Source organism: Leptinotarsa decemlineata, unplaced genomic scaffold, assembly GCF_025532065.1.
Source record: "Leptinotarsa decemlineata unplaced genomic scaffold, Ldec_3_MD MMD2_tig00026354_RagTag_RagTag, whole genome shotgun sequence".
Classification (NCBI taxonomy): Eukaryota; Metazoa; Arthropoda; class Insecta; order Coleoptera; family Chrysomelidae; genus Leptinotarsa; species Leptinotarsa decemlineata.
The window spans coordinates 9282164-9304068 of record NW_027412702.1 but is presented as its reverse complement, the minus strand read 5'-3'; the positions used below and the strand labels follow the sequence as shown (position 1 = coordinate 9304068).

The 21905-nt window shown below is 33.8% G+C and overlaps 4 protein-coding genes across 7 annotated transcripts; 1 reads left to right on the top strand and 3 right to left on the bottom strand.

Annotated features, from left to right (window-relative positions):
* Positions 1-1942, bottom strand: mad2 (mitotic arrest deficient 2). The gene is made up of 3 exons (XM_023160987.2): positions 1746-1942; positions 1543-1689; positions 1-523 (listed from the first exon to the last, which is right to left on the bottom strand). The coding sequence occupies exons 1-3, from the start codon at positions 1819-1821 to the stop codon at positions 132-134; spliced, it is 615 nt and encodes a 204-aa protein (XP_023016755.1). The 5' UTR covers positions 1822-1942; the 3' UTR covers positions 1-131.
* Positions 1943-5164: 3222 nt separating this feature from the next.
* On the bottom strand, positions 5165-13549 carry TM9SF4 (Transmembrane 9 superfamily protein member 4). Its single transcript, XM_074184456.1, has 9 exons — positions 13375-13549; positions 12911-13308; positions 11517-11672; positions 11187-11464; positions 10904-11107; positions 10501-10629; positions 7713-8001; positions 6115-6298; positions 5165-6050 (listed from the first exon to the last, which is right to left on the bottom strand). Exons 1-9 carry the CDS (start codon positions 13384-13386, stop codon positions 5811-5813), a joined length of 1890 nt encoding a protein of 629 aa, XP_074040557.1. The 5' UTR covers positions 13387-13549; the 3' UTR covers positions 5165-5810.
* A 1486-nt stretch (positions 13550-15035) lies between these two features.
* PIG-S (Phosphatidylinositol glycan anchor biosynthesis class S) lies at positions 15036-16945 on the bottom strand. Of its 4 annotated transcripts, none has more exons than XM_023160969.2 (4): positions 16710-16945; positions 16291-16419; positions 15245-16235; positions 15036-15192 (listed from the first exon to the last, which is right to left on the bottom strand). In XM_023160969.2, exons 2-4 carry the CDS (start codon positions 16343-16345, stop codon positions 15087-15089), a joined length of 1152 nt encoding a protein of 383 aa, XP_023016737.2. In that variant the 5' UTR covers positions 16346-16419; positions 16710-16945; the 3' UTR covers positions 15036-15086. The 4 variants fall into 4 exon arrangements, with proteins under 4 accessions (XP_023016737.2, XP_023016738.2, XP_023016739.2 ...); XM_023160970.2 differs by having other exon boundaries at positions 16729-16945; XM_023160971.2 differs by having other exon boundaries at positions 16780-16945.
* A 935-nt stretch (positions 16946-17880) lies between these two features.
* Positions 17881-21550, top strand: Hsp83 (Heat shock protein 83). The gene is made up of 2 exons (XM_023160972.2): positions 17881-18040; positions 19185-21550. The coding sequence occupies exon 2, from the start codon at positions 19185-19187 to the stop codon at positions 21342-21344; it is 2160 nt and encodes a 719-aa protein (XP_023016740.1). The 5' UTR covers positions 17881-18040; the 3' UTR covers positions 21345-21550.
* The last annotated feature ends 355 nt before the right edge of the window (positions 21551-21905 follow it).

Below are 21905 nucleotides of genomic sequence, written 5' to 3'. Positions count from 1 at the left end.
TAAAATTCTACAATTTATTCACCACTATGAGTAAAAATTTCTAAAAATACAATATGCTTCAAAATACAAGTAATAGTCTTGGTAAAAATAAGCCTTAAAACTCCTTAAAAAACCTAACAATATTAAAACATTCAGTCCTCGTTTTTATACGTAACTACAGTCTCCATTTTGTGGATATTGGTAGTAAATGACCTCATTTTCACACTTTGGGCATTTTTAATATTAGCAGGTTGTGCTTCGGCCCATTCTTCAGGTAACTTCACATCACTCTTGGTGTATATTTGGATATCAAAGCTACACAAACAGTCTAGAAGTGGGAGGTATGCCACGGAAGACGCTATTTGTTTCAGGACATCCCTGATTTCGTTCTTAATTTGCTTAAGGGGCTTCTCGGATACTTGTTCAGAGTCATTGGTGTCTCCTTCATATTCAACTTTGAAATCCCAACGTTCCATTACCTCCAAGGTTTTTACATTTGTAATCACCACAGCTATTTTGTTAACTGTTCGTTCAATTAGCCAGTCTGGAAAATTATCCAATATTATATAGATAGATACTTTATTTGTCATCACTGAAATTGTATACAAAAGTACAAAATGGGTTTGACTAGTCAAGATTCATTTTCTCCCAAAGATACATAGTTCGTAGTCACATCCATCCTCTACTTGTTCTATAATATTGTTTCAATATAAATTTCAAGAAAAATTGTTACCAAGAAATGTATCACATGAAACAAGCAATAAATAACATCGCAAAAGTTACATATATTGAAAATTTTCATGAAAGGATATAACCTTATTAAAGATATTTTCCAGATTTGTTAGTGGTGTCCAGGTTTTGTCTGATGTTTCGTGGACGTTATCGAAAGCAATGAGACAAACTGCCTTACATGCCCTAACAGCACATACTACCTGTGGGTAATAAGCGTCGTCTTTGATATCTACCGCAGTTGCAGATGAAACGACAGGTATTAAAACCTGCAGAAGGTTGAAAAGCAGATCTAGAACTCATCTATTTGTCAGAGGAGTAGTATTCATTCTCGCATAAATAGTTGTATTTTTGAAAATCATGTTTGTTAATCTCGCCCTATTTACTAATGAAATGATTATAACGAAAGGTTCCTTGGTATACATGAAAAATTTGCGCTATTTCTAATCTTGAAAATGGTACATGCAAATCAAATTGTTTGCAAAGTTGAACCATCAACTTAAAATGTTGAAATTCCTTGAGTCATCAAACAAGTCATTACATGTGAATTATTAAAGTTATGTGATCTGAATTAACATTATTGCAGAAAATGTATTTGTATGTTTTTATATAATGGTCATGTTCAGAAGCATTTTTTCAAGTACTTCTAAATTATGCCCCACATACATGATGCATTTCATGATGATAAGGAGTCATTGAAAGCTTCTTACTTATGAATATTGATTGACAACTTTCTTGATAATTCCATAGTGAGTAAAAGCATAATTACTCTTTTCTTCTTAGAAACATTCATTTAATAAATATAAAAGAGGCAAAGAAAACTGAACCCATTACCTTTGAGCTGACCAAGTGTTGTAGACAAAAACTGCTTTATTTTGTCATCTGTAGACATCAAAATCGTGAGCCCGTAGTTCTCCTCTGCCTTAAAGTTCTCAGGAGGGTACAATCCCCGTTGGAATAATATCGAATTGATACCGTAATCTACAAGGGAATCTCATCATAACCCTCATAATATCTTTATTGATGTGATAACTTACTCAAATAATCACAGACTATTGCAGCAGAACCCTTTAAAGTGATGGCAGTTTTGCTTTTTTGAGCGGCCGAAGACATTTTCTTGGACAGTTCAATACTTTAGAATCTGATCCGATTTCTAGGAAAAATCTGGATTCAAATACAGAAGCAAAATACGTTACTTCAAAATTTTTAAAGTGAACTGTCAAATGTCAAAATAGTATCATAATCACATATAACCAGAAGAACAGATGCGACCACAGAACAAATTTTTAGTTTTGTGCACACAAAAGCGATTCACTCATTTGCGACATTTTCTTTATAGTACAGAACGACAGTAAACTTGAGATATTTCATTTCTCAAATTGACATAGCATTTGATATAGGTAATCGAATGTTCTTACTTTCAGAGGTATATATTTTTACTTACAAAAGTAACTCATACTTTCTCGATTTATTCACCAACTAGGAACTGAAAATTGTTTGAAAAAGAAAATATGCTAAAAACTACCAACATTATTTCATTTTCTGAAAAATCTCATAAAAATACAGATGAATTTTACTAGCTCGGAAATCTCTAAAAGAACATATAAAATTAAAATGAATAGCTAATAATAACAAAGTGATGGCACAACCTGCTTCAGATCTGAAAACACCAATCATAACAGCCTCATGAAAACCAGGCCACCAAACGCGGACTGCGATTCCAAGAATTACATTTACCGGATACCCTGTGAGTACGGCACATCGAGGAGAAACCAGCAAATCGGAAATGGAGGAGCATGTTTGGACTCATCAACATAACATCAAGTGGTCCCAAGCTGAGATCATTCACAGGGAGGTACATTGGTTCAAGAGGAAGTTCAAAGAAGCTGCATATATGTTGTCCAACGACGCATTCAGTCAAGCTAGCATAGATATAGGCAATATAAGGAAACATTTATTCAATCGAAAAAACGGTTTAGTCTCACTAAACCGGTGAAACGGAGAAAGAGAAGAGGGGATAGGTTAAAGTATTCGAATGACTTATAAATAGTCATCTCTCGGAGAAATCTAGTCATCACTCGAAGAAGACTATGGATACTATCAATCGAAACGCCGTGAAGTAAAACTTGGTTTGAAATTTTTATTTCATTTTTAGTTAGTCAATTTTGGGCTCATTTTCAATTTATTGTATTTATTGCTCAATATAATTTTCATTCATTTCAATGTTATTGTTATTTCAGAGATTTCAAATCGTATTATATCATATTAGACAATGGAAGCCGGAACTAGTAAAATTCACCGTGAAACATTGTCAACAACTTTCCACAAAAAATATACGTAATTTACAATTCTGTATTTGTAAATATGAATTTGTTATAAATTCGTTATTATTGAAAATTGTACAATAAATTCATTTCATGTGCATTTGCTTACCCATTCAATTCGATTTCTAATAAAAATCAGTCGTCTTCACAGAACTAGTTCTGTGAATGTCTCAGTTAAATTAGAAACGAAGTACTTACCTTTAATAGGGATGGCGCATATATTTCTTTAATCTTCCAGTGAAAGAAATTTCTCTAAACTCTTCTTCCTTCAAAATATTCGAATTTGAGAATAGACTTAATTAATTTGAACTTAAGATCTTGAGTTTGGGCAACTTTCATCAAACGCTAACGCGACTCGTGGTACTTCAAAATTATACTACCTGATCATCAATAATAATAACAATATTTGAAAAACACTGGATATTTCAATTTTGACAACTGAAAGGCCGCTGTATGAATGATCCACTTGTTCAACATATTTCGCTATAAAAATGTTTTTGGCACATTTAATTTTATATTATGAAGAAATTAAAGTTTTATTTGTAATCCCAAGCTGTTTTCACAGCTTTATTGTTGAAATCAGAATATCACAAACTGACAAATATTGATTATTTCATTTATCTATTGTGATTTTGTCTCAAAATAGCTTTACTGAGACAACTACAGATATTTCATTTTATTCAAAAGACAGAGACTGTAAATGTCCGATTTCTTTCCCAGCTTATTAATTTACAAGCTTCAAAGTTCTCAATTTTTTTCATATTCTCCTATATGTGAAGAACTTTAAATCAGATTATGAATGAATTATTATTAAACATTGGAACACAGGTATGTCATTGATAATGAATTCAACTTTGTATTCGAGCACAGGTCAAGGTTTTTTGTCCTAAAAATTTGATATACATATTTTATTGAACAAATAATAGGTTTCAACCCCAATTGCCTATATACAGAAGATTCTACTTCTTAAAGTGAGCAGGAGTGACTGCTGATTGGTTAATATTTCTATCTCGTTTATTTTTGCAAAATAAAAACGAGGAAGATTACCAAATTGTTATGATCAACTTTTCTTTTGTAGGAGATTGTTAAATTTTGAGGTTTTAGCCTTCACATGATTTGCTAGCTACATGTTCAGACTAAAGTTGACAACACTTTATCTACACTCATAGGAGCCACACCATTTCTATTTTGGATGTGAATGGCACGCTTGTGAATCATAGGCTAGTTTAAGATAAACACATTATTATTAAAGCAATATTTTCCTTTCTGAATTGATTGCCTGCATTGATCTCAAGTTTTCTGATATTCTCCTAAGATGCAGATATCGAAGGTTCAAACTCTCTAATTGACCAACTCCTCTCAGTTACAATTATAGCCTAAAACTATGACGAGTTTTTTAAACCCTTTTTTTTAAATACAATTTGTTTTTAACCCAAAAATTGCAATGTATTTAGGTTAGGTTAGGTCAAAAGTGAGTGGGCCTATTCGACCCTCCACTGCAACCCACAAGGGTTTATTTTGGCTCACACCTATTCAAACTCGTTCAAATAAACCCATTTTTGACGAAGTCAATTAGTTTATATGGTGAGTGATCTTTCAGGCCAGATGGCAGAAGTGTGGTTCTGCCAAACTCTTAAAACCTGATTCAGTCCACAGCAGGGCAGGCACAAAGTATATGCTCTGCTGTTTCATCATTTTCCAAACAGAGGCGACACACACTGTCTTTCGACAGTCCGACTCTGTGCATATGATGATTCATACGACATGCAATGAATTTACTTACAGTTATAGTACAGCTGGGTTTGAATTATCAGTTCATAAACTAGAAACCATAGAAAATTTTACCTAGATGTGCATAGTACAAATGAGAGCATTAAGTAAAAAATGAATAAATACTGTTTACCTATATATAGTTTCAATAAACAGTAATGTCCTCCTAACAACAAATTATAAGTCATTTGAAAACTATACTGTTCCACTCTAGGCACACAGGAACTTCAAAAAATGCTCAGTCAAAGTGTTAAAAAGGTGTAGAGATGAGATTAACTTATGTCTATAGGACTCCTAATGCACAGTGAAACCTGAAAACTGTCGGCAAAAAATCAACCAGTTAGTGGGTAGTAAAAAAATAATTACAAAGGAATTTATTACTTTACTTTCATAAATATGTACAGTGGTAATAGTGAATTATATATTTTCAATAGACCTATAAAAGAATTAAAGTCAATAAAACATGCACTTAATAAATTAAAATCAAAAAGATTCACTTAATCAGTTTGGCAAAAAACAGTAACAAGCAACTATAAAAATAACATTTTTAAATTTGTATTCAAAATCACGGTATTTTAGTTGAAAGGGGAATAAAAATGTTCAAGAGAGTTTTAAGTATTTTTGTACATGTATTTGCGATCGTTTTAAACGTTGTAGAATAATTAATACACACAAAAATGAAATTTATAGTTTCCCAATCTTTCTAATAAATCTTCGATCCTAATTTTCTCAATGGTCAAAATTAACTAAAGAAACACCATATATATGTCTGCTCTCTTGAAAAACAAATGTGCACTCTAGCAAAACTAAAGCTGATAAATAAATTAAGTCAACGAGAGTTTCGTTCACTCCACAGGTCACCCTGTGCATTCCAATCACCCGGAATCCAAACAACTCCAAAAGAAACATTCACAAAACTCACACAAGTCGATTCGTTGCTGAAAATGATCAAAAGTAATCTTTGTCCTTCATCTCACCCATACATTAACTTAGATACTCAAAAATAACCTAGTCGATTTTAACAGCTGCATAGATTTTGCGAACAAATGCATATGCTGCAAAGAATCCAATGGTTCCCGTCAACAACCAGAAAGTGAACACCATCAGGCCCGTATAGCCGATGTACAACAACGTTGGGATGAATTCGGTAATTTCAAGTTTTGTCATGAAGTAGAAAACTGAGTATCCAAGAATATAGAGGGCGCTGCCCCCTGACACTATAAAGCTCCTCCACCACCAGTGGTAGTCCTAAAAAAACATCGAATTATCTCACATCAACCGGTTCCAAACTTGAGTACTATCAATCACTTACCTCTCCGCACAATTGGAAGTAAACCATGACGATGGAGATTTGTGAGCACGATATCACCAGAATGACAAATACCAGAAAGAGAAAGCCGAATAAGTAGTAGAACTGATTCTCCCATATGGCGGTGAATATGAAGAAAAGCTCGATGAATACTGCTCCGAAGGGTAGAATGCCTGCCATCAGGGTACTGAAATTACGAGGCACTCGTTAGATGAGATGATGGGAATGGCTGATAATGTAAAAAGGAGATGGAAAAAAAATACAGGAAGACGTGGATAAAAAGATACAAGAAAGTATCCGTGAAAGAGGGAGAAAGCAAATAGGGTACCATATTTTTGGATCAACATGAAAGGTTTGTGGGAAAGTACGGGGTACAAGAGAACAAGAAGTATTGTTTCATGTTGGAGAGTGAACTTTTTTTTTTTTTTTGTTGAAAATAAATTAAATAATACAAGTACACTTAAAACAAACAGAAAAACGCACTCTACTGCATAATATAAACAGACTCAATTAGAACTTGTCCAAATCATACATTTTTGTTTTTGACGTTCCTTTTTTTTAAAAATGGTTTCCCTTTTGAAACCCTCACGAGTAAAGAACTGTGCCACCCTTTTTCATTGCTTTTAAGGTTCTTAAAAATACAATGAAAAAAGTTAAAATTTTCAAAAAATTTCAAAAACTGAATTTTATAAGAAAAGCATTCAATATGGTGCTACTTAAAAAAAATTAGTCTGGAATATAGTGCTGTCAAAACTCGGACGTTTTATGTAGGTTGCATTGAGTCTTAATTTGCAACAATGATGCAAACTTTAAAAAAATGATAAATCAATCATCATTATTTTATGCGGGTATAAATTTTAATTTGGACCAAAAATTTATTTCAGCCATCATATGGCGAAACACTTGTTGCGTTTTTGTAAAATCGTCTAGTGAAAATCTCACAATAAAGTGTTTTTTGAATACGTTTGAATGTGGCAGATAAAGAATCATGATTTTTCCAGCGTCTTTTTCTAAAATCAAATATAACTATTTTTATAAATTTCAAGAAGTGAATCATTTCTAGATATTTGATGATTATGATTCTAGTTTCTGTATGGTACCAATTACTAGGAGAGGCATTTTTTGGCACTATTAACAATGACTATGAGAGAGACAAATCATCAATTCATTCAGGTAGAGAAGAGTCCTATTAGTAACGTATTGATTTTTTTTAAATATACTTTAATTTCAAAAGGTTTTAATTCCCAGAACATCGTTTCCACAATCAACAAGCACGGTCTGGTCAACATATTCAAACTACATTGCTAGTTTAACAGAATGAAAATCAACATACATGAGCAAGGAGACACGTTCAAGGACAGAACTATGCGATATGCAACAAGAAATTTATCTCCTTGAAAAATAGAGTTTCTGCTTTTGCTACTAGATAATGTTCACACCATTAATCAACACCTGTATCAGATTAACAGCAATCAATGAGTAATATTTTTAAGTGAAGTCTAGAAAGTCGAGTCTAGAAAGTGAAGTCTAGAAACTGAAAACCTTTTAACTTTCTTAATCTTCATTTCAAGACACAATTATAGCGAACATTTTTTACTTACCACAAAATCGGATTCATATACCAATGCTGCTCCGGTACCTGCCTCGGGATCTGGTTGGTCCTGACAGGATGCTGGTACGGCTGCTTCCTGTATCCAAAATAGTAGCCGAGATAGACCAAAGGCAAGGATATGAATACCCACATCAGCAGAAGAGAGATCATAGCGGAGAAGGGAACTGCCCCGCTGCTCGCTTTGCCCCAGATGAAGAAATTGAGGAAGAAGCAAGTAAGGCCTAGCACTGCGGGGTAGAGGACAGCAGTGAGGAAGGCTGCTCTCTTCCATTCACGTCCTGGAAAATAGTAGAACTTTCCCTAATATTTCAAATCCTGAAGAGGCTGACACAACAAAACGGCAGGAAATTTCAATGAAATATTCACACTGATAAGTCAAGACAAATTTTACTGAAATTATGGGTATACTTTTCTATTAAACATGTTTATACGATGGTTTTATTTTATACTGACGACTAATAAAGCATTATGTCATAACAAAATTTATCAAAATTGATTTTTATTGCCCTAGAACCAGTGGAAGTTTAGAAACTGTATCATAGTGAATTGATAGTGAGTGTTTGAAAAAAGTTTGTGATTAGATGATTTTTTATGATTTCATGAAAAGTCCAATTCGTCAAGAAAATATCGAATTGCTTCATTGAATTCTTGGTAATCAAGCTCACTGTTCACTTTCATGACAACTTATTTATGTGAGAGTGGGTTTTCACAACTGGTCATGATAAAGACAAAATACAGGAATCGACTGAACGCTGAATATGTATTAAGAATAAAGTTGAGTAAAATTACTCTCAAAATCGACTCTATTTGTGACAAAAAACAAGCCCACTTATCACATTACCGTACCCGCCGGCGGGCACCAAGACGTGTTTATTTATTTATTTAGCCGGATTAATTATAATTATATCATTCAAGTACCTACTTTATATTATTTTTTTCCATATTTTTAAGTATTTCTTTTTGAATAAAATATTTTTTTTCTTCTATTGCTCATTTGTAATATTTTTTTAATGAAATGCATATCAATAGTCAGTATTTCTTAAAGGGGTTTTGCTATGGTTTCGAAGGCCTAATAGGGGTACGTGGAACAATAAGTTTGAGAAACCCTGCGTTGAAGAATAGAAGAACAGTTGATACTGAATGGCATACAACTATTTGTTTACCAAAATTAAGAAAAACAACCTGAAATGTTGCATTATTCCTAATCGTAACAATGCCAACCCTCCTCACCCAGTGCATCAAACAATGTATTATTGGGAGAAAAAAACACATCTAATTGATCACTCACTGACCGTATTTGATAGGTAGAACTTGACACAAGCAGCAGAACAAAAACACTGTCTCTGGACACATATTTTTGTTCTGGTGCGGGAAGTCTTTTCTTTATATTCATTGACAGTATTCACCTGATTGGTCCCTTATTTTAAAAAAATATGTAGACAGTGATTTTCATCACCACAAGAAGTTGTTGAAGCCATCCTAAACCACAAAGAATGTTTTGAGAATTCGTGTGAAGGGATGCAAAAGTGTATATTGAAGGCAAATATTTTTGAAAACAATAAAACAATAAAAAAATTGAAAAAATTTCCTACTTTTTATAGGTGATCCTTATACAAAAATAAATAAATGAATATAAGTCTGTAATGACAATTTAGTAAAGAATTCAACATTCAATTATTTTTTTCTCGCTCTTTTTACCACTTATGAACTTATATCATAGCAAGAAAATCAAAAGAAGAAGAAGTAAGAAAAATTCATCCTTTTTTAAGTTTCTATTCTGTTTTACCACAAATAAAAGTAACATTTTTTCTGAAGAATTGGTTACCAAATTATAGAAAACATTGAAAGAAATCTACTCTGCTCCGAAATTCAATCATTTAATATTATATTTTATTACATAGTTGTAAGTACAAGGACAGTACTTGCAGATTAGGTACAATAAAAAAATTGCATATTTTAATCAGTAACAGAAATTCTAAATAAGTTGGATGGTGATAATATCCACAGATTTTTATGATTTGTATGGTATTACAGTTTTGTTTTTGTGTGTTATGTAAACTCTGAAATGGAATTCTGTAATCTAATTTGGAGTTTATACTTTGAGGTACACAAGAAACGGTTAGAATATATAAAAGTGACATTTATCAAGTACTTTAAGTATAGAATGGTGGAGATCTGCAGCTGAGAATCGATGAGGTTAAGGGAATACTTTGGTTTACCAGACTGCAGATACTAATATCCCGAGATCTTTTTCTTTTATAAAGTGATAAATAACGGCATAACCCCCAGTATTTTGGGTGGCATTAGATTCTATACTCCATCTATGATTCTTAGGAGTTTTCTACTGCTGTTCTTCACATCCAGCATATTCATAACATGCTACTTAATAGAATAGTTACTGCTATTAATAATTTTTCTGAGTAAGAATATTTTAGCATGTCATTTAATGTATTTGAGAATAGTTTAAGAAACCTCATTTTGTGACTTTACTTATAAGCCATGTCGATATTGAATTTGATATTGAATTTATGTTATTGTTAGTCTGATTGTAAGTTTACAACTTGTGTAACTATTAAAAGACTTTCTCTTCCAGTTTGTGTCTGAGAATTACTTTGCATGATTTACACATCTATGTATAAAGTTACTTCTTTTAAAATTAATTACTTCCTTCCTTTCTTTGAAAGATTCCCACATTTTTCTATATCAAGATGGAGAAGTAGAAAGCCAGAACCTTTCCCCAAAAAATTAAATAAATAAATGATCATCAAAATACCAACCTTTCATAGTTTTATAGAGACGGGCCGACAAATACCCTGCTACTGCCCCATGAATCATATAAAAGGTGATAGCTGCAGTTGTGAGAGCTCCTCTAGATGCTGGAGACAGCATACCCAACATAGCGAAAACTAACGAAAGAAAGAAATTTCAATTCATTGTACCAATAGGTACTCCACCATTTATTGAGGAAAAACAGTATGCCGCATTAAAGAAAAATTATATAAATTATAATCTGTTGATAAAACTGGTGAAGTGTTTCATTCAGGTATTTTTCAAAACTTTCCTATAAGTTCAAGGAAAATAGTTGAATTTAATGCAGAATAAGTTTCAGCTTCTATTGTCAGAATATCATTTCTATCAAACTATTTACAAAAAAAGTCCAACCCATCTGACAAAACTTACAAATAGTTATCAATGACATCAGGAAAATCTGAATTCCAGATCCTATCAGAGCAGCAAATAACCTAGAGTTTTTTGGTGGTCTAAAAACATCTCCATGCACTAGTTTCCACCCAGTTTCTTCAATAGCTTCGTCATAACTTTCATCTGCGTTATATTTAGCTATGTCCCGTCTCAAAGTCCTCACCATTATCATAGTTAAAATACCTTGAAAAAAAAAACTAGATTTAGCAACATATAATCTTTTTTTTTTATTTGAAAACAGATGAACAACATTAATACATACCTGCTAAGAAAAAAATCACCACAATGGAGTTTATAATTGAAAACCAATGTATCTGAGCATCGCTCATGGCTAAATAGGTGTCCCATCTTGATGCCCAACTGACCGAAGACTCTTCCCATTCCACTTCATAGGTAAAGAATAATTTGGTGCCTGAAACGGGATCAACCACCTGCGGTCTGGGTTTGGATGGAAATGAGCATGTTTTTCCATCAAATTTCAATTCATCCATGTGGACAGATTTTGCAGTTGCTCGGAAACCTACCACCCGATATATGTTTCTGGAATTGAACTCGCTGGTGACAGGGACACGAATTTTGAACAAAAACTTACGGTTCTGGAGTGTGATAAAGCAACGTTAGTTTCAAGTGATTGTTTATGAAACTTCTGTCACCGACTGTATTTCCTAATCGGTAACCATGCTCAAATTGGATTTCACTGGAGTCTGAGTTGATGGTTTGCGTTGCTGCAGGCAGATTGTCTACTAACCTGAAAGGAACTCCTCAAAATTAAAGGAATCCTACAAACCACTAGTACTTATAATAATGATAAGTTGAGTTTTTTTATTTGTAATTTTTCATTAATTAGATGTGTTATTTGATGTAAAGTACAAAAATTAAAACTTAAAAATTATGAATATTCACTTAATATCTTCAACAAATAACTTTGAAATTCTAAAATTTTGTAGAAGCAATTTGGGAGCCTTGTACCTATTGTCCTAAAGAAATACTATTGTCTACGATGTGTTTGCGTGTGGGTGTGTATGAACAAATATTTTGACAAATGTAACTATTTCTTGAATTTTTGGAATCATTTTATTTTGAGAGGATATGTAACTGGATAATCAAGTCTCCTGTGATGCTGAAACCTCGAACAGAAGAAAACTATGGATGCATTTCAATCCTGACAACGGTACACCAAATTGCTGAACGCGGAAACCTATCCTAACATTAATTCTATATCTAGTTATTTGGTATATTTCCTTATGAATTTCCACCTTCATAATCAGAGTATACTTTATCATCATAAGAACATTTTCTCCATGTCAAAGTTTCAGATAGAAAAAAAATACACAAGAAAGGAATATAAGATGTTGCAAAATAATAATAAAATGGACAACCAATGAATTGAACTAATAGAAATCACAAACCAATAAAAATCACAATACAATGATATCCCAAAGTGTATGCTAATATTAAAATTGAGTTGAAAGATAGAAGATGGATTTTGTAGTATCACATGTCATGTTGTTTCATGGAAGTCTAAAAAATGAACAAAACTAAATCAATAGAGAATCTGCCGAAGTGAAATGAAGGTCAAACCGAATAGTTAACCTTGAAAAGTTACTACGTAATATATACCTGAAGAGTCCAATTGGTTACTAACTTGTCGTTTTCATAAATTTTGGTAGCTTATTGAATAACCTATTGAAAAAATTGAATTTATATGGTTAATTTACTTTCCTTAGATGATTAACGTTTCAAAATGTAATCCCTTACCGTTCTCAAAACCAAAAAACTTGTAAATAAATACCTCATACTGTATATTTCCATTGACAAACGTCAAAGGAATATATTAGTATACTTTAGCAGACTCTCTATTGATTTAGCTTCACTTTTCAGATTGTGGAGTACTTCCAGTGAAGATGTCTTTCCAGGACTGATATGTTTTATTATTGAAATTTTCATCATTTTATGAACAAGACCTAATATAATTAACATACTCACAAATGAACAAAGTACTCGTGCTGTATCCTGTCTACAACATTTTGGGACTCGCTAACACCCCAATGTATGGGCTTGTCGGGTGAATTACACAACAGAGCGCAGGGACTTTGTTCGGCCATTTTCACAATGTAAGGAGTGTTCACGATTCTATCACCCCTTAACACTTCTCCTAAATTCTCCGATTTATAATGGATTGCGTCAGATCCCCCTTTCGGCAGGCAAAAGGGCAAGGAGTAATATTCGTAGGGCAAAAGGGTGTTGATACTAGTCATCTTCACAGCTTTTACTTCTATCGGGTCTCCTTTTTTGAAATCTGTTGGAGCCATTCCTGGCACGTAGAATTGGTAACTTGGCGACAAGCATGTTAAAAAAATTATTTGGACAAGGAAAACACAATTCTGGAAAATATATAAGTAGATGTTGTGGTTATGTTAACGAAGATTAGGTGGCGCAAAAAGGCTTACCCCATGATACATCTTGCAGGGTACTAGTTACTACCAGGGTGACGGAATAGGGCAAAACTATTGTATATTATTCGGAACTTTATTGGTTAAATAATGCGAAAATCCATTTTTTTTTACCTAAAATGCATTTGTCAGATATTAGACTATATAAAATTTTTGACAGTTTGACAATCAAAATTATTGAGATTGGCATCTATTGTCAAAAATTACGTGTTAAATTTTCAAAAGTATTAATATGTCTTCCATCCACTAGATGGTGCTAATAAATCATTATTTATAACTCTATTCTAAATAATAATAGTATTGTTTGAAGCTTATTTCTCTTCAAACAACGGTAACACTTTCTAAATCAATTATTCTGTGACTAAAAAAACATCTATATTTCTGGTACATTATCCATTTTTATTGATGCACCCTGTATTGTCCTTGTCCCGGTTTTCCATAAGCATGATATTAAAAGTGATCACAAAATTAAAAAAATATTTCAAAACCAATCTAAAAAAATGTTGAACAAACCACGCCACGTTTGAAACATCCATACCTATTGACTTATGAATGTCATATTGGATTAACACCGTGGGGACCAAATGGTCGATACATAGGTAGGTAGGTATATTCTTATCGATGTGAAACCACTTGAGAAAAATGAAACCCTTTTTAATGCTTGGAGTATCCTGAACAATAGACCATATTTCACTTGACGAGCGAGGAGGCATTTCGGGGTCTAAAATAAATTTATTTCAGTGTTATTTTCAAATTTTCTTTCGGAATTTGAATAAAACATAATTAGTGCTTGAATGAGCCATTTTTGAAGACATAAAATTAATTTTATTAATATGATTCACAAATCTGACTTGTGGTTCACATTTGTGAAGTCTTATGTGAATGTCTGTCTCCAAAGATGTGTAATCAAACAAGTTCTGCTTGAATGACTTGACTTGTTAGTGGGCTTTGTGTCTAAACTGCTTTAGATCTTCAGCAAACATTAGGAATGGATAACAACTATTGGAACAACGTTTAATATTATTGAAAAAAAGGTTCATTGATGAGTTATTATATAGCTATAATAAAGCAAAACATGTGACGAGATTTTGTAAACTTTCAAATGGAAGTCTCACATTAATGTGTTCTTTTATATGTTGAGAAATAATTGGCAAAAACATTCATCAAGTTGACCTCCTTCAATAGCAATGACATTTTCAATCTACACTAAGTTTGTGGAGATCAAATCGTTTAGGTGTAGTTTGTGAAAATACACTATTTCCTTATTATTTTTTCAAAACTACTGATGTACCTACAATACTCAATACAATATACATTTTACTTGAACTGACATTTTATTAATTTCTTCAAGGGCTTGAAAACATGGACATAGGTGGTTTTGAAAACATCCAAAAAGAATATATTTTCATCTAAAAATTTATATATTATTTTGTTTTGAAATATATTTTACACATTTACATTTCTGAAAATTGAATAATTTGTAATTCATAATTCAATTTTAAAAAGTTTTTTCATTTTAGAATGAAAACTCACGATGTAAAGAATAATGTATAATAAAATAAATTTTCTCAATTGTGAGAAATAAAGATCATTTCTGTTTTCCAGAAGTTACTCATAGATTTCAATTCAAAAACAAATTAATTAGCAAAAAAGGAAAAGAGGATTTATTCAATTTATTTATTCATGTCTTTATTCAAATCAATAACCTGCTACTCCAACTTTGTTTTTTTCATTTTTCTCCACTTTCTTACAAGAGGTAAGGACATGAATACTGGAATCATGATTGGTAAAAACAGAGGAATATACACAGCATACCTGAAACAATAACATGGTCATTACACTTTTTACAAAAAAAAACTATATTTACTTTTGATCTTCTGGGAAATAAAGCAATGCCAGCAGAGAAGGATGGCCGAAAGCTGCCTCTGCATTGGAAAAGGCCAACTTGGCATATTGGAGACCCTCATCCACGTCCCCTCTCTTCAAAAAATCATCAGCCAAATCAGCATTTTCCACAGCGACATTGATTTTGCTCCCAACCTCATCGCTTATGACGATACTGCTGATTTCTGATAGTAACTGAGCAAGAGACCTGAGTGTCTTTCGAGTTGAATCTAGAAGCTCACGAGCCTTCCGCATTTTCAATTCGTAAATGTCATCTGCGTTGGAGCTATTGTCGATTTTGAACAAACTTTTCAGCTGAGCCATGAAAGTCGAAACTATCAGCTGCAAGTCAGGCTGAAATAGCTTTTTCTCGCATGCAAATTTATCAGGGTTCATAATGTACACCCCGCCCCATCTAGCACTCAAGAAAGAGTTGCTTTCAACCTTCCTATTCCTACTGTCATGGATATACAAAGGTGCATTACAATGAGGAAAGTACACAATCAAATTCAGTGATGGCCTAGGAGACAAATGTGACCATAATTTTGTCTCCAACGGAGTTATGATATGAGGAAGCTGGTTTTCTGAAAGCACGTAGTAATCCCCAACTTTAGTCGGTACTGCGCCTAGTTTCGTAAGATACAGCCATTGGGATTTCACAACAAAATCAGCAACTGGCTGTACTGTGTTCAAGAGAGGTTGCAAGTTATGTTCTATATCCTGACCGTGCAGCTCTATTTCCAAACCTCCTGGGTCGGGGTGTACAAAAGAAATCAATATATCGTAGTCCAAGCTCAAAGGTATTCCAAATTCACGGTCAGTCTTCATTTTTAGCTCCGCATTGTACATTTGGGTTATGGGAAGGTTGGCCCTGTATACTCTGGTTGTGTACCACCATACTGGTAGGCCTATCACTACCAAAACAATGAAGTAAGAAAGGATACTGTATATCCTGAAATCGGCCTCATCATCTTCTAAAATATCAAAATATTTGGGTTGTTTTTTAGATGTATGGAGGAAACAAATTACCTTCTGCAGTTTTGGCGGTTTCCTTTTCACTTTCTTTTCTGTTGGAAATGCACATAATTAAAAATAATACATTCTAGGTATATTAGATATTGAATCTAAAAATTCGAATGTAAAATGACGCTAGCCAACCTAAAACAAATATTATTAAATCAGCTTTTAGGTTACTAAATAATGATATTGATAATTTATTATTTGTGACTTGTTATATTGACAATTCAAAAAATATAAAATAATTGAGGTTAGGTTAGCGCGGAAAATAACTCAAAATCTATAAATTCAAATCGATTGAAATGTTTCATTTATTCATTTCAATTCTCAAACTGTAGAATAGATGGCGATACTTTTGAAAGACGATTATTGAAAACAATTAATTCTCAGTTTAATTCAAATTTCAACAATTATTATAGTAATGTTTTAACTTTTATATCAATATATCACCATAACTCAGCCGGTTTGACAACGAACACAAAAATCACTTTTGATCTTCACCTTCTGCCGCCACTTCCCGCTTCTTTAGAAGTTTCCAGATTCCATTCATAATATGAGTCAAGTGTTCGAGAACTTCTAGAAATGATTTTAGTAACAACGATTTTAGGATTTCACAGAATTCCAGAATTTGCTGGAATGTTGAGCAGAGGACAGGAAGGATATAATTGCTTGAAAATTGAATGTGAATAACTACAAAGAATTCTTGAACTGATAGTTTTGTTTTTATGTATAAAATATCTAGGTATAAAAAATGCAGAATGTTTCCGATTGATCCATATTTGATGAACTTGAGATTTATAAATGTAATAGGTACCTACCTAATACAATGATTCGAATATTGTATCAAAAAGAAAGTCATTTTTTTGGGAATATTCATAAACTTGCAGTGTTTTAACAAATTCTCAGAAACCAAATTAATCAATTTTTCATTTGCAGAACTAGGTATCCCTAGATAAAAATTTTTACGGGTTGTAATATATCTACCTATCACAAAAATAAGTTAAATGTTTTTCGAAAAAAAATAGGTATTACTGAAACAATATATTTGTATTTTAATTTCTGAATTGGAATGACTAAATATGTGAAAATGAATTGCAACTCGTCTTCCAAAGACGATTTTATGAACAATAAAAAATAACTCATACGGAAATATTTTCGTATTTCACTTTGTGAATTAGATTCATTAAGTATGTGAAAATAACGTTATGCTTGCTTTCAAAAGAACATTGTTTCGTTTCATACTGTTAGATCAGTTTGTATTACTATATAGGGATTTTATAGTATGATTAAAGTTATTTTACAATTTTCCCCTTATTAAAATCGATATTTGTTAACTTTTATCAGAAGAAGGTAACATTTCAAACCACAAACTCTTATCAATTCTGATGAAAAGCACAAATATGTACACAAATTCAAATACCTACATCACCTATACATTTTTCAGAAAATCCATGTTCTAGAAACAGTTTTTTTAAATTTGGCGCCCCTTTAAGCGGAAATAAACCGAGAAAAAAGATATACACCTCTCAATTTATCGAGCGATTTCAAGCACCAAAAAGCTTCCATAGCCTTCCAGATTGTTCTCGAAACGTACAGAACGCAACCGGCTATATAAGCGGACGTCAAACGTATCCGCGTCAGAATTGAATCAGTCGCTAAGAGTGCAATAGCGAGTTTCAGTGAAATATCCAAAGCAATTTTAGAGGCGATTTTTCAGAAAGTTTTCATATATCAGTGCTAATTTTTTGAAGAAGTAGTCAAGGTATGTATTTTTTCTTTTGTATTATCAGGTTTTTGTGTGAATTATTATATTTGTAGTGAAATTTTGAAAAATTTTCCAATGTGTTTGCCGGTTACCGGTTATTCAATTTTTTGCAGAGTCAGTTGGCTAGTCAGTTTCTACATTCACATTTGATATTTCATGTAGGGAATATGATAACTATTTTTTCGTTACGGAGCTAGTTGAGAATTTGTAGAAACGATTATTACATTTTTGGGGTTATTTTTAGTTACTCATTCTTTGATTTTTCTAGAATTAAATGGCAAATTTTATGCAACTATCTGTGCAATAGAAAGATTTTGAAAAAATCTTCAGTCGTTAAACAATCAATTGAAATAATTTTATATCTAGGAGACATTAGTAGGAAAATGAACTTAAATGAAAAAGAACACTTTCCAAACTTCTTACAGTTTTATGTTGAAGCAAAAAACATTGAATTTAATTTGATGCCTTCTGGTTGCTTTTAACTAGTTGTCGCCCAACATGAATTACAGTATTTAAAATACACTTGAAAAAAGCCAAATTTCACTACATCTTATGATTTTTATCTTCCAGTGTTCAATAAAAATTTTGATTATTTTCAGAGCTAAATTTTCATATGGCTTTATTTTGCATGTTTTTTTATTTTTTCTTTATCTCAATATGTGCATTTGCTTTCAGAAAAATCATCGTCTTTTTACCTAATTTTTATTCATTATTTGTTACTTTCTGGTCCATTTTATAATCAGATTCCTCGACTTTAGTTTCATAGTAGAATACTTCTTATTATATTCTTATTCTTTGATTCTAATGGGTATTAAATAAAAATGTCAGTTTGGCTCATAAAAAAGTACCTATTAGTTGAGAGAAAAGGTAAGAGAAAAATATAATGATACCACAGTCTCGCAGTTCTCATTTCACTCTAGTCATTAGATATAATGTTACAATTTTAAGGTGAAATGTTGTAATGCATATATGAATCACGAGAGCTGTCCATCCAAGTTTCCATAAATATAAATTCAGAATGTTTCGCTACTGGCCGGTTTATTCATCGTCTTCTGTTGTTTTTTGTTATTGTAACCGCCAAGAATTTGTTGCAATAACGCTTTTCTCTTTCACCATGACTCATAGTTTATCTTTGTTGCAGATGCCTGAAGACACCCAAAATGGAGAAGTCGAAACCTTCGCCTTCCAGGCAGAAATTGCACAGTTGATGAGTTTGATTATCAATACCTTCTACTCGAATAAAGAAATCTTCCTCCGTGAATTGATCTCCAACTCATCAGATGCATTGGATAAAATCCGCTACCAGTCGCTGACGAACCCCTCATGTCTGGACAGCGGCAAAGACCTCCACATCAAAATCGTCCCCAACAAAGCAGAAGGAACCCTCACGCTCATTGACACAGGTATTGGCATGACCAAAGCTGACCTTGTAAACAACTTGGGTACGATCGCCAAGTCTGGAACGAAAGCCTTCATGGAAGCCCTGCAAGCAGGAGCAGACATCAGCATGATTGGTCAGTTTGGTGTGGGTTTCTACTCTGCTTATTTGGTCGCTGATAAAGTCACGGTGGTGTCCAAAAACAATGACGATGAACAGTATATCTGGGAATCCTCGGCTGGTGGAAGCTTCACTATCAGGCAGGATCATGGGGAACCCCTAGGGCGTGGTACAAAAATTGTTCTGCAGATCAAGGAGGACCAGACTGAATTTTTGGAGGAGAACAAGATCAAGGAGATCGTGAAGAAGCATTCACAGTTCATCGGCTATCCTATCAAGCTTCTCGTTGAGAAAGAACGTGAGAAAGAGCTCAGCGATGATGAAGCTGAAGACGAGAAGAAGGAGGGCGAGGAGGAAGACAAGGATAAGCCCAAGATCGAAGATGTTGGAGAGGACGAGGATGAGGACAAGAAAGAAGAACCAAAGAAGAAAAAGAAGACCATAAAAGAGAAATATACTGAAGATGAGGAGTTGAACAAGACCAAACCCATCTGGACTCGTAACGCTGACGATATCAGCCAGGAGGAGTACGGAGAGTTCTACAAATCTCTCACCAATGACTGGGAAGACCACTTAGCTGTCAAGCACTTCAGCGTGGAAGGTCAGTTGGAGTTCCGTGCACTGCTTTTCGTGCCCAGACGTGTGCCATTCGATCTGTTTGAGAACAAGAAGAGGAAGAACAACATCAAACTCTATGTGCGTCGTGTCTTCATCATGGACAACTGCGAGGACTTGATCCCCGAGTACTTGAACTTCATCAAGGGTGTAGTTGACTCTGAAGACTTGCCCCTGAACATATCCAGAGAGATGCTGCAGCAGAACAAGATCCTGAAGGTGATCCGCAAGAATCTCGTCAAGAAATGCTTGGAACTGTTTGAGGAGCTCTCCGAAGACAAGGACGGCTACAAGAAGTTCTACGAGCAGTTCTCGAAGAACCTCAAGCTGGGAATCCATGAGGACTCTCAGAACAAGGCAAAGCTTGCTGATCTGCTGCGTTTCCATACTTCTGCAAGCGGGGACGAGGCTTGCTCACTCAAGGACTATGTCAGCCGCATGAAGGAGGGCCAGAAACACATCTACATTATCACTGGCGAGAGCAAAGACCAAGTGGCTCACTCAGCTTTTGTTGAGCGTGTCAAGAAGCGTGGATTTGAGGTTGTCTACATGACTGAGCCTATTGACGAATACGTTGTGCAGCAGCTGAAGGAGTACGATGGCAAGACTCTGGTTTCTGTAACCAAAGAAGGCCTGGAGCTGCCTGAAGATGAGGATGAGAAAAAGAAGCACGAAGAGGACAAGACTAAGTTCGAGAGCCTGTGCAAAGTGATGAAGAGCATCCTAGACAGTAAAGTGGAGAAGGTAGTTGTCTCTAACCGCCTGGTTGAGTCTCCATGCTGCATTGTGACTTCACAGTACGGCTGGACTGCCAATATGGAGCGTATCATGAAAGCTCAAGCCCTGCGTGACACCTCCACTATGGGATACATGGCAGCCAAGAAGCATTTGGAGATCAACCCCGATCATTCCATCATTGAAAACTTACGCCAGAAGACTGAGGTTGACAAGAATGACAAGGCCGTGAAGGATTTGGTTATCCTTCTATTTGAGACTGCTCTGCTAAGTTCCGGATTTACCCTGGATGAGCCCCAAGTTCATGCTTCTAGAATCTACAGAATGATCAAGCTCGGTTTGGGAATTGATGAGGAAGAGTCAATGCTCACCGAAGAGACTCCTGCTGGAGATGCTCCCAGCGCTGATGCTGGTGATTCTGAGGATGCTTCACGAATGGAAGAGGTTGATTAGAGCAGTATTTTTCGAGAGCATGTGTTTTAATATGTTCTAGAAAAGAGTTCATTCCTTATTTTTGTACATGATTTTTTGTACTGTATTTATTTTGTAAGTTCGTTTAACTTGTTCTTGTAATCCTTATAAGACTGTTTCGAAAACCAAATGTCATTAACAGCGACTGTACTGATTTCTTTTCTCAATAAATGGTTATTTGAATTGTGTTTACCCTTTCTTCATTTTCTTTATAGTTTCTGAACTTTATAAAATAATTTGTATGAAAAAATAAGAGGGGTCAAGTTTGTAAACTTGCGAAACATTTTTCGGATTTTCCCCACTTCCTCAGTAATTTAATGAAAATCATATATACATTTTTTTTTTATAATTAATTTATCAAAATCAACAATTGTTCAAAATAATTTTCAAGTATTTATTTGAATGTGGGCGACATTTATTGAATCTGTTTGAGTTTTTCTTTTCAGTCTGACAATTGTTCAAAATAATTTTCGTAGTATTTATTTGAATGTGAGTGACATTTACTGAATCTGGTCCGAGTTTTTCTTTCCACAATCTGAACGG